The following is a 12,416-nucleotide window of genomic DNA, read 5'->3' as shown; positions in this document are numbered from 1 at the left end:
TGACACATGTACATCTATGACAATCTGAAATAGACTAATTGCGTGCATTTTGGGACAAGAAATTTTGGGGCTTTTACATTTTCAATGCTGCTGAGCACTTTTTGCACCTTGGACAGCATGCATTTCAAATAGTTTTGACGAAGTGTGATTAAATTTGCTAATTACAACAAAGCACTTGCTGTAATTTTTGGAAATTCTAAGATTTCCAGGTTGTTCCAGCTTGAGATATTACTCTTTTGCTCTCCGATTAGCAACATTTATCATGGCAAATTAGGGAGGTGATGTATTTATATACGTATCCAAGGAGGATAGGTTGGATGGTAACAACTATTCCCTCTGGTCCTTCATGATGAAGAATGTGCTGATTGGAAAGAATCTTTGGGATTATGTCAGCGGTGAAGAAGTTAGGCCTAGAGTTGTGGCTCTTGCTACTCTTCCTCCAAGAGGATGTGCACAACGGGCAACTCAGCCTGTTCAGCCAGTTCCTTAAAGATTAGCAACACAAAAGGCATGGGATACTTGGGATGCACAGGCTTTGTCACTGATTGCATTGGTAGTTCAGCGGTCTATCATCCCTCACATTTGGTCTGCAGGTTCTTCGTGAGAAGCATGGTTGATCTTAGAGTAGATGTTTATTGAAAAGAACGAGACATGCATCTCTTTCTTGAAGAAAGAGCTTGAGAATGTGAAGATGAATGAGAGTGATTCTATGCGGGATCATCTAAATAAAATTTAGGACTTGCGTGAGCAGCTTATGAATGTAGATGAGTATTACTCATATGTGCAGTTGATATCTACTACCTTGAATTCATTGCCGCCCTCGTACTTGACCTTTCATATGGCCTTGAACCTCACCATGAGGATTTTCCCACAGCCACTTACTTTTCTTTATCTTTAGTTGGTTAGTTTGCTCTTAAAGGAGGAGCAGACACGAAAGAACAGTGGTGTGGATGTTATAGCCTCTGAGCAAGCTTTTATGGCAAGGCAGAAGGGTAAGGGCAGCCAAGCAAAGAATGCTCCATAGAGCTCTGGGACTTCAAGCACTTCACTGGGTAGCAAGAAACAGGCGGGCACGTAAGCCAAGAAGGGCAAGTGCCACTATTGCAAGAAGCCAGGACACTACATCATTGAATGTAGAAAGTACATAACCAAGGAGGAGTTAGGAATGTCTGTTTTTGATGCACCTTCTATTGTTATTGAGTCTGCTTCCTTTGTTGTAGATAGGGTCTATTATTTTTACACATGCAGTTATGACTCTTCTGCGCTGATAGAGTATTTAGCTCTACTGAGGATGTGAGCACATGGTTTTTTGACAATGGTGCTTCCAAGCACATCACATCTTGCAAAGTTTTGTTTGCTTTTGTTATTGCAGCCTTGGTTGGCAAGTCTGTAGAGCGTGTCAACAATGCATCATACCTTGTTAGAGGTATTGGGGAGATTGAGTTGATAGTCATTGATGACTCTATTCTTCACTTGCAAGATATCTTGTTTGTGCCAGGTATAAATAAGAATTTGTTATCTACTTCTTCTTTGGCAAGGTGTGGTTTGTAGGTCACCTTTGATGATGACAGATGTATGGTGAGAGATAAGGATCACATGACTTTGGTTTTGACTTGCACTCTATGTCATTGGTTATATAAGTCGAATGCTTTTTCAGTTGATTAGTCAGTTTATCTAGTGTCCACGCATACTCTTGCTATATCACAGGTGGAGTTATGGCATGCTTGTATGGGGCATGTAAACTATGGTAGCTTGATGCTTATGCAACGTACACAGATGCTTGATGGTTTACCTCTCTTGGAGAGACCTTTTGAGCACATATGCGAGGGATGTATTTTGGGAAAAATGCATCATTTTTTGTTTCCCCGTGATGTTGCTCTTAGAGCAATTACAAGGTTATAGATTGTGCACTTAGATGTATGTGGTCCTATGCAGACAAAGTCATTGGATGGCTGTTACTATTTTGTCACTTTCATTGATGACTTTACTTGTTTTTGTTGGGTCTACTCTTTGGTGAAAAAGTCAAAAGTGTATGATGCATTTTTGGCTTTTGTAGCACTCGCTGAAAATCAATTTGGCTGCAAGGTAAAGACTCTCCGTTTGGACCGAGGGGGGGAATATATGTCCTCTTTGCTGAATTCTTTTTTGAAGTAGGACATTGTTCATTTATACTCTAGAGTAGAACGGGGTTGTAGAAAGGAAGAATCGGTCACTCATGGAGATGGTTAGATGTATGTTGAAAGGAAAGAGCTTGCCACACAATTTTTGGATGCCATGTCTTGAATAGGTGTCTCACCAAGGTATTAAAGAATGTCATGCCTTTTGAGGCTTGGAACAACCAGAAACCTTCTGTTGGGTATTTTTGTAGTTTTGGGTGTCTTGCATATGCACACATTCCCAAGGTAATTAGGAAGAAGTTGGATATCAAGACTGTTAAATGCATTTTTGTGATATACAACAATGAGAGCAAAGGATATAGATTATATGATCTTGTCTCTAAAAAGGTATTTGTCAATAGGGATATGCTTTTTGATGACAAAACAGAATTATCCCTTGTTGGTTTTGACACATATCAGGCTGCCAATGATGTATTTGAAGGGTTGTTGCCCATTTCTTTCGGTGATACAGTTGGAGCTTCAGCAAGTGAATTTAATGTTTAGCCAATTGCTTCAGTGGTGGGTAATGCAGAAAATCAGCCCATGGCTGATCTGAATATTCAGCAAAATGCTGAATTTGAAGTTCAACAAGAGCTTGTACACAGTTAGGAGGCTGGACAGATGCCTTGATAGTATTTGTAGACTATGAAAGATAGTCATTTGGATGCTCCTATGACAAATATAAGGCTAGGCTTGTGGCCAAGGGCTACGCACAAAAGAAAGGCATTGACTATGAGGAGACATTTGCTCCTACCTCCCGTATGACTACCATTAGGTCTATGGTTGCTTTGGCTGCCCATTATGGATGAACTGTGTATCAACTTGATATAAAGATTGCATTTTTACATGGGGAACTTCAAGAAGAAGTGTATGTACAACAGCCCATTGGTTTTGAAGTTGAGGGATCCGAACACTTGGTTTGTAAGCTGAAAAAGACTTTATATGGTTTGAAACAAGCTCCTCGAGCTTGGTATGCAAAGATTGGTGCTTTTTTACTCAGCCAAGGACTTATAAACAACTCATCAGAGTCTACTCTTTACGTATGTAATGAGGGCGGATCCTTATTGGTCATATGTCTATATGTTGATGATCTTTTGCTTACAGGGACACATGATTAGATTTCAGGATTCAAACAAAATTTGCAACAAATTTTTGAGATGTCGGATTTGGGACCTTTGTACTATTACTTGGGCATTGAGTTCATTTATGATGCTAGAGACATTGGATTGTCACAGTTGAGATATATTGGTAAACTTCTTGAGAGGTTTGGCCTACAGGATTGCAAGTCAGTTTGTACACCAATGGAACCTGGATTGAAGTTGTCATTGCATGATGACAGTGACTTGTTTGATATCCATACATATGCTCCAGTAGTTGGATGTCTTATCTACCTGTGCAACACAAGGCCGGATATACAGTTTGCAATTTTAGCTTTGAGCAGATATATGCATTAGCCATGCATGTCCTATTGGCAAGCTGTCAAGTGTATTTTCCGTTACTTGCAGGATACCAAGACTCTTGGATTGCTTTCGTGCCAAGGGGAGACCACTGCACTTACATGCTTACAACGATTTTGATTGGGCTAGTGATTATGATTCTCGTTACTCCACTAGTGGCACTTGTTTCTTTCTTGGGTCATCTTGCATCTCTTGGCTTAGCAAGAAACAATCCGTTGTTGCCACATCGTCATGTGAAGCTGAATACAAGGCAGCTTTCATTACCACAGTAAAATGTGTATGGCTTAGATGCTTGTTAGCCAATTCAGATGTACTTGTCACGGAGCCTACTCCTTTGTTTACTGACAGTCAGAGTACCATTGCAATGGCACGGAACCCAGTGTTTCATGCACGCATGAAACACATTGAGATCCACTATCACTTTGTCAGAGAGAGGCTACATGCAGGTGATATCAGCCTTGTCTACTGTCCTACTATTAGTAATGTGGCAGACATCTTTAGTAAAGCTCTTCCTTGTGACAAATTTGAAAAATTTTGCAATGCTTTAAATTTGATCTCCTTTGGTGGGTGACCCTTGTATCTTGATCACTCTTCACTCCAAGGGGGTTTGTTGGGTTTGACTCATCTTTACTCTCAGAGAGGAGTGTCAGTGATCTTCAGTAGGATATTGGGACACTTTTTATTCTCCGCACGAGAGGTTTTTTTCCCCAGATTTATTTCTTTTATTTTATGTGCCTATATTACACACTTTTAGGCACTTATTGTGTTTTACACTCTTCGGGTAAACACCCTCTTACAACCCTAAGGTTTAAGGGTTGTACTTTGTACTTACATCTTACACTTTAGATTATTGTATCGGTTGTCGTGCTCTCACACTCTACACTTTCTATTGTACTCTCAGTTGAGCTTTGATCTCTTCTTCCTCTCACAAAGTCATCAATGAAGGTGACGAAATAATAACATTCACTCAATGACTTTGTCTACATGGGTCCACACACATCCAAATGCACAATCTAAAATTTGGCGGTTGTCTTAAAATCAACATTACGAGGAAATGAGATGATGCATTTTCACCAAAATGCATTCCTCACAAATATGCTCAGGAGGTCTCTCTAAGAGAGGCAAGCCATCTAGCATCTTAGTACGCTGCATAAGCATCAAATTGCCATAGTTGACATACCCCATGCAAGCATGCTATAACTTTGCCTGTGACAGAGCACGAGTAAGAGTAGATATAAAATAGACCGATTGATCAATCAAATAAGCATCTAACTCATAGAGTCTATGATATAATGTGCCAGTCAAAACTGAAGTCAAGAATTCTTTATCCTTGACTATACATTTGTCATAATCAAATGTGACCTGTATACCACACTTTACTAAAGAAGAAATCGATAACAAAATTTTCTTTATGTTTGGCATATATAATGCATCTTGTAAACGGAGAGTAGAGCCATTAATGGCCGTCAAGACAATCTCCTCAATACCTCTAACAGGGTAAGATGCATTGTTAGTACACTGCATAAACTTGCCAAGAGGAGCTCCAATGACAGAGGAAGATAAATCCCTGTGGCATGTAATGTGCTTAGAAGCACCATTATTAGAGAACCAAGGGTTAGCATCCTCAGTAGAGCTAAATGCTCTATCAGCCCAAAAAGATTCATGACTGCAAGTGCAGAAATACTAGTCACGGCCTACAACAAAAGACGCAGACTTTGTAGCAGTAGAAGTGTATCGGAAATAGAGATCCCTGACTCCTTGGCAATGCCCTTTTTACATTCCTTGATGTAATGACCTGGCTTCTTACAATAGTGATACTTGCCCTTCTTGGCTTACGTGCCCCCCTATTTCTTGTTGCTCTGTGAAGTACCTAAACTTTTAGAACTCTGCGGAGCATTTTAGACAAGCTGTCCTTGCCTTTTTGTCTTGCGATAAAAGCTTGTTCAGAGGCTATTACATCCACCCCAATGTTCTTTCTTGTTTGCTCTTCTTCTAGAAGCAAACTAACCAAGTGAAGAAAGGTAAGCGGCTTGCAGAAATTCTCATCGTGAGATTTAGGACCGTATGAAAGGCCAAATAAGAGTGCGGCAAAGAGTTTAGAGTAGTAGAGATCAATTGTGTATTCGAATAATACTTACCTACATTCATTAATTGCTCATGCAAGTCTTGAATTTTGTTAAGATGATCCTGCATGGAATCGCTTTCATCCATCTTCACATTCTCAAGCTCTTTCTTCAAGAAAGAGATACATGTCTCATTTGTTCCAACAAACATTTGCTCAAGTGTAAGCCATGCTTCACGTGAAGAAGCTGCAAACCGTATATGCGGGATTATAGACCGCTAAACTTCCAATGCAATCAGTGAGAATGCTGAAGCATCTTGTGTGTCTCAAGCCTTTTGTGTTGCTGATCTCTGGGGAAGTGGTTGAGCTGGAGTGGGCCTTTGACTACATACTCCTATAGGAGGTGTTGCAAGAGCCACAACTCTAGGATGGACTTCCTCACCACTAACATAATTCCAAAGATTCTTTGCAATCAGTACATTCTTCATCATGAAAGACCATAGAGAATAAATATTGCCATCCAATCTATCCTCCTTGGATACATATGTGAATATATCACTCTGTCCCTGATTGGCCATAGCAAATGTCACTATTTCAAAGAGCACAAGAGCAAGAGCTAAAGCTGGAACAACTTGGAAATCTAGAAATTTCCAGAAATCACAGCATGCACCATGTTGTAATTGACAAAATTGTGTCACACTGTCCAAACTGGCCGTTGTCCAATGCACAAACAGTGCTCATCAACACAATCAATGCAAAAGCCCCAAACTTTTGTTGTCCAAAATGCACAATTTTAGTCTATTTCAGACTGAACTTGTAGTGCATGTGCCAATGCCTGCAGTCAACCAAAAAGCCCAAAATTTTTGGCTTGCTTCCCAAGAAATTACTGCGAGAAGTGTGTCCGAGACATGAGACTGCCCGAGCAAGAAGAGGCCCCTTGCTGAAATTCAAAAATTTGAACATTTTTTAAAAAAAGTGTCTATGTTACCTTTTTTGTGAGCTGAGGATGCTAGTGCAGTAGCAACCTGCAGGAGGAGACGCTGGTGGGCCTGGCACCGATGGCGCAGTTGGCAGCTGGGGGCAGATCTGCAGGCGCTGTAAGAGCTGGAGCAGGCGGCGTTGGTGGGCATGCGACAGGTGGCTAGGTGGATGAGCTGAAGTAGAAGGCACAGCTTGCTGACGTGCTGGGGCAGGTGGTGCTGGAGAGGGAGCAAGCAGTGGTGCATTGGGGGCTGCAGATGACTGCGGAGACAGCACTGCAGGCAGTAGCTAGAGGCGGCGCTCAAGAGGCAAGTGGCGGAACTAGCATTGCTGCTCTACTGACCAGGGTGCGGGCTGCAGTCTGTAGACAGCAGGGCTGAGCTGAACGAGGTGGTGATAGCTGCTGTCGGGGGCAGTTGGGCTGTAACAAGACGAGGTGCAGGAGCTGACGAGCTTTGGGCTGGATAGAGCCTAAGCTGAAGCTGAGCTGAATCCCTGCTTTGATACCAAATGTGAGATGGGGAGGATCGAAGCTCAGCTGAGAGTACACAGTTAACATTGAAGAGAGTGAGAGAGTGAAGACATGACTCCCGATGCAATTACCAAAGAGTGTAATGCAAGTACAGAGTATGAGCCTTAAACCTTAGGGTTGTTAATGTGCGTTCACACCCGAAAGGTGTAAAACACGATGAGTGCCTGGACTGTGTAGCATAAGCACATAAAATAAAAGATAATATAACTGTGTGGGGGGGCAACCTCTCATAAGGAGAGTAAAAAGTGCCCCAGTGTCCTAATGCAAGTCACTGACACTCCTCTATGAGCGCGAGGGTGAGTCATACCCAACAAGAGCAACGCTTGAGTTAGCACAAACCCTAAGATACACAAAATCCCCCAAGATTACAGCCTTTTGCTGGAAATGCAAACATCAAAGTGACATGGAGTGTCTCAAATTTTCATGTTTTTATGCGCAAGGTTATTCATAAATCAGGCCATGGAAAACTGCACTGTTGTAAGGCTAGGTCATAAATGCACAACTCAAGGAAACGAAAAGAAAATCCAAAAGGTGGAAGAGATCCCCCAAAATGATATTACAGTAAATAAAGATTTGTACAGGGTATAGGCTCCGACAGTTCAAACTCAAACCAACATTCTTCACTTCGAATTTTCAAAACCACCTCACTATACTATCTAAGACAGATCTTCTATACCTGCCACTATCTACCATAAACCAGCCTCAAACAGCCTTCAACCACGATTAAGCCACAAACACTGCAGTCGGCTTCAATCTACGAACACTCCAGCTTGCTAGTAGGACACTTGATTGCTCTACAACAAAGCACAATCTCTTTAGAAGATGTACTTGCTGATTTGCTGATCACGGCCTCCAGCCAAGATGATGACACCCATCATGAACATTTCCATGACGATCCAATGCATACTAGCATGATTTTAAATAACATGTCATCTTTAATTTTGCAGCACTTCTTGAAAATTTCTGACTATTGATTTTTTTTGGACCCAAATATTATGTGCCACATCAGATAAAAGTTAATGACTAGAGGAAAAACAATGATCAGCTGTCCTCAAGACAGTCCAAGTACACACACGATTGATGCCATGACCCCCTGCACACATCAGCCATCACTTGTCTCAAGGCACTCCAACTATGTCATCCCATTGCCCGTCCAATGTATGAGCACAAGGATGTGAGTGATGCCCATGTGATTACATTCTCCCCCACTAGAACTTCTCCAAGTTGTGAGGCCTCCTAGTAGATTTGGAGCAAAGGCAACAAGTCATCGCCAAACTGAGACTCAGCTAACCACACTCCCCCATGCATGGGGTAACCCTAAACTAAAGCAAATATTGAAGCTCCTTCCACCGTGCACCTTCTTCTACCTGTAAAGCAACACTTGTTCTGGCTCCAACAACTCCAAAAAGCCCATCAGCATCTATTAAGGCTTCTAAAATTTTGCAGTTACAGTAGGAATAGGCCTGACTACTCCACGATATTCCTTACGTTAAACATCAAATGCATCTTCCAATAGAGGTTAGCTCTGACTGGTAGTCAATTTGGTCTACTAGTCTCAATGCTGTGGGTTGACATTAAGCTGATTGTTGTTCTATGTTTCAACACCTGAGTGCTTGTGCCTTTTGCAGATGCGCTAAGAGTCAGATTATTGTTGAAATGGACCGCATCTTACGTCCTGCTGGATGGGTCTTGGTTCGTGACTCAGTGGACATCATCAATGAAGTGGAAGTGTTGGCAAGAGCAGCAAGATGGACAACCAAAGTTCTTGAGACAGAAAGTGGGCCGTTTGGAAAAGACAGGCTACTTCTCTGCAAGAAGCCCCTTTGGCACACCTGAATCAGGAAAACAGAGCGATTTCAACACAGTCAAATTGGTCCATTCTTTTGTAGCTTGATTAGGCACTGTTGATTTAGGGCGAGTCTTTCAGGAGATGTTTCAGCTGAAACAGCTGAGAAATGTAAATTTTCTGATCTTGTATAAAAATTTTGCTGGGAGTCCATTTCTTTGTTCACATTTTTTTCTGAAGGATCTGGGATGCTGCTACTAATGCAAGCAAGTACTCTTTGTGCTTTCGGTACAGGGATATATGCATTCTGTACTTTCTTACGAGCAAGAGACTTCAGTATGAAAAGGAGGCAGTAATCTCACACACAAGGTATCATCTGCAAGTCTTTAAACTCGTTGAATCATCAGTCTTGATTTGAAGCTCCGAGTCTTTCAACCATACATGAGTGAGAATCACATTTGGTCGTAGAATTTCTCATCAATTGTTTCGTGAGAGAACAGGGACATACAGAAAGAGAACCATCCGTCGTACAGAGTGATTCCCCTTATGATAGGATAGAAAATATAGGAAATCTAATACGTTTTCTTAATAAGAACTCTTTGAGACATGGAACTATGTAGTGGGAATCTCATTAATCCATTCATGCATGTCACTCATGAGATAACTAGGCATTCGGCTACCTTTAAGAGAATCATAGTTAGTCTATTCATGCGTGCCACAAATTACATGATGAGGTATTTGGCTACCTTAAGAGAGTTATAAAATGCCTCCTTAAGAGAGTCATAGTTACTTACGCTTGTTTAACTATGCTTGGTTGACGACACGATAGTAACACCAAATAGAGGGATTTGGAGGCTAGTTTTTGAGTTTTGGGCTGCCAGACAGATTCTTGATTGCATTTACACGCACATTAGTTCTAAGTTGAGAAAGCACTTGATTACATTTCCTTTGTTTTTGTATGTTTTTCACACAAAATTGCATAATGACATTTACAGGAAAATAAAAAGCATACAAATGAAACAGCAATGTAAAAAGCAAAAGCAAGCTTGCTCATGTAATCTTAATGTACATGCCCGCCGTCTTAGTGTATGGCGTCGTCAATTTTCTAATCTTTATGTTCTTTCTCATTAATATTATAGTGATTATACGTTAAGCTAATACAATCAAAGTTAATAATATAAATAATATTAGGTATATTTTTTAGTTATTATAATATCAATGATTCCTTGTAAGCTTGGTTCTTAAAATGTATTTAATTTTGTTATTAATAAATCAATTATTTTTGGCTATAAGATTACTTACTAGTATTAGCTACAAGCTTAGGCGTAGTTATTAGTATTAGATATAAGCTTACTAAGTAGTATTAGGTATAATCTTAGTTATTTCTCGTTAAAATATTAGTTATTAGTTTGTTGGTTAGTTAGTTATCAGATATTAAGAAGTTCTACTTAGATTAGTCAGTTAACTTTAGTTAAGTGTAGTTTTATTATAGTTATTAGGATATGGTTTAATGCATTTGCAACATAGTACTTAAATTAGTTAAGCTATAGTTATTGAGTTATAGTAATACTTTTAAGCAGAGGAATATGATGTAAAAGCATAAGAATATGATTTAAGCTTTGGTAAAAGATGAATTATATATTTAGAAATGATGTAGTTGGCCCATTTAGTTCATTCTCATGGTTACAAGCTTAACTATTGTAAATTCAAGTGTGTGATCTTCATAAGTGTGATCGTTGCTAAGGTTAGAATTTACTTTAAAAAGTATGTTTTCACTAGAATCTATCTTAGCGATATTAAATGGTGAAGAAAAATTCGTATCCTTATTGAAAGCATATGGCAAAATGTCAACTTCACCCATAATTAGAAAACAACAAAGATAATTATAAAACAACAAAGAGACTTATACTAGCTCTTCAGCATGCTACTTGTATAGCACATTCATGTGTTGTTTTGGATTTTACAAAGATACAAGTTAATCCTTATCAAGAAAAATAGTAAAGATGTCAAAGCCACTATAAACTTACTTGGTTTGTGTTTTGTGTTTTGTAGATACTCTGTTAAGAGAAATACAAGTTTTTGATCAAGTCTTGTTAGCTTCAGAAACTTCTGAGTGTTTTTCATCTCATGCATACTTTTAAAAAACATATTCCATTCTCCTAGATATGGGTAAAAGCACATTCAATATGAATCATTGATAAACATACATTCAATTTTCCTAGATATGGTTAAAAGCACGACCAATTCAACAAGATTAATATGATTCATAATGTAAATAGTTATAGTTAGTTAATCATGCATTAGTATCACAAGTAATATGTGTACTTATAATCTTTGAGCAAAGAAACATCAGTTAAACTTGATGAAAATATTCTAAGCCAAGTAGCTTTAGATATATATAGAGAGATTTTAAAATCATATTTAATCATGGAATCATACATGAATAAATGCACCTTGTTATGCTAGCAAAATATATCATACTGATAAGTTTTATACAATTGCTCCATTGTTGAGTCTCATTAAAACCTTCTAAGAAAAAAAATAACTATGGCTTTTTAAAAAACATTGCTAAAATCACATATAGAAGGTTGGTATGATATATGCATATTGAAATCATCTTGGCCAACTAAACATGCAAGCATAATTTCCACACTAACAATATGCACAACTTGTGTGATCGCAATGCTACATCACATTACTATCTCACAAAAGAGTGATATATCTACAAAACAAATAGAAGTTTTGACAACTTTCTCAAGCACGATCCTCATTCTTGTGTGGTCACAATGCAAGATCAAACCACTATCTCACAAGAGTGTTGTATCTATAGAACAAAATTGAAGTTTTAACAGCTCTCTCTAGCATTATTTGTCTTCATGCTTATTAACAATGTAGAGTGTACATCATAATAAGGAAGTGTAGATCACGTTGTATGAATAAAGATCGAAACATGCATATTGTTTTGTTGAGATATTGAGCTCTACATGAGCTAGCATCCATTATGTGCCTTGGTGATGTGGCACAATATTATTTACTAGCATGTTAGGTGATCGACATGAGGTTACACGTGTGATTCTACGGTTGGACTACATCCATGTAGTCTATCCTTGGTTATGACACATTCATTGTCACCTTTTTTTTCATGCGGATTCACACTTAGTGATTGCATGTACATATGTTGTGGTACTTTCATATTAGTTTTTTAATCATGTTGTAGACTTAGTTTTTTTGTGTGGAAGAAGAATAAAGAAGAAAAAGAAGATTTTAGCCCTATCTTTGTGTCTTCTAAAGTCTCCATTACTTTTGTGTGTGTGCTCTTGGGTGCTTTACCTCTCTCTCCTCTCGTATGTTTTCATGGTATCAAAACCGTTCCACGGCTACATGGAGCTTGTCTGAAGGGTAAGATGAAGGTGTTGGAACATAAAAGAAAGTAAGCAAGCAA

General features: G+C 39.2%; 1 protein-coding gene across 4 annotated transcripts in view; it reads left to right on the top strand.

The window, feature by feature from the left end:
* Positions 1 to 9,827, top strand: part of LOC148028923 (putative methyltransferase PMT12) — a 96,253-nt gene extending 86,426 nt beyond the window's left edge. The window contains exons 9-10 of one of the 4 annotated variants that reach the window (XR_015692344.1): positions 8,817 to 9,145; positions 9,269 to 9,811. Coding sequence is in view for 3 of the 4 variants with exons in the window: in XM_087687690.1 (XP_087543816.1) it covers positions 8,817 to 9,024 (208 nt within the window). In the remaining variant the exon portion in view is untranslated. Of the gene's footprint in view, positions 1 to 8,816 lie in introns of all 4 variants that reach the window. The other 3 variants (XM_087687690.1, XM_087687691.1, XM_087687689.1) reach the window with 3 other exon arrangements.
* The last annotated feature ends 2,589 nt before the right edge of the window (positions 9,828 to 12,416 follow it).

The sequence above is a fragment of the Lygodium microphyllum genome, chromosome 11 (assembly GCF_053477565.2).
Source record: "Lygodium microphyllum isolate KBCC chromosome 11, Lygodium_microphyllum_v1.1.10, whole genome shotgun sequence".
Lineage (NCBI taxonomy): Eukaryota > Viridiplantae > Streptophyta > Polypodiopsida > Schizaeales > Lygodiaceae > Lygodium > Lygodium microphyllum.
The sequence above is the reverse complement of the archived record's forward strand: the minus strand, read 5'-3'. Positions and strand labels throughout refer to the sequence as shown.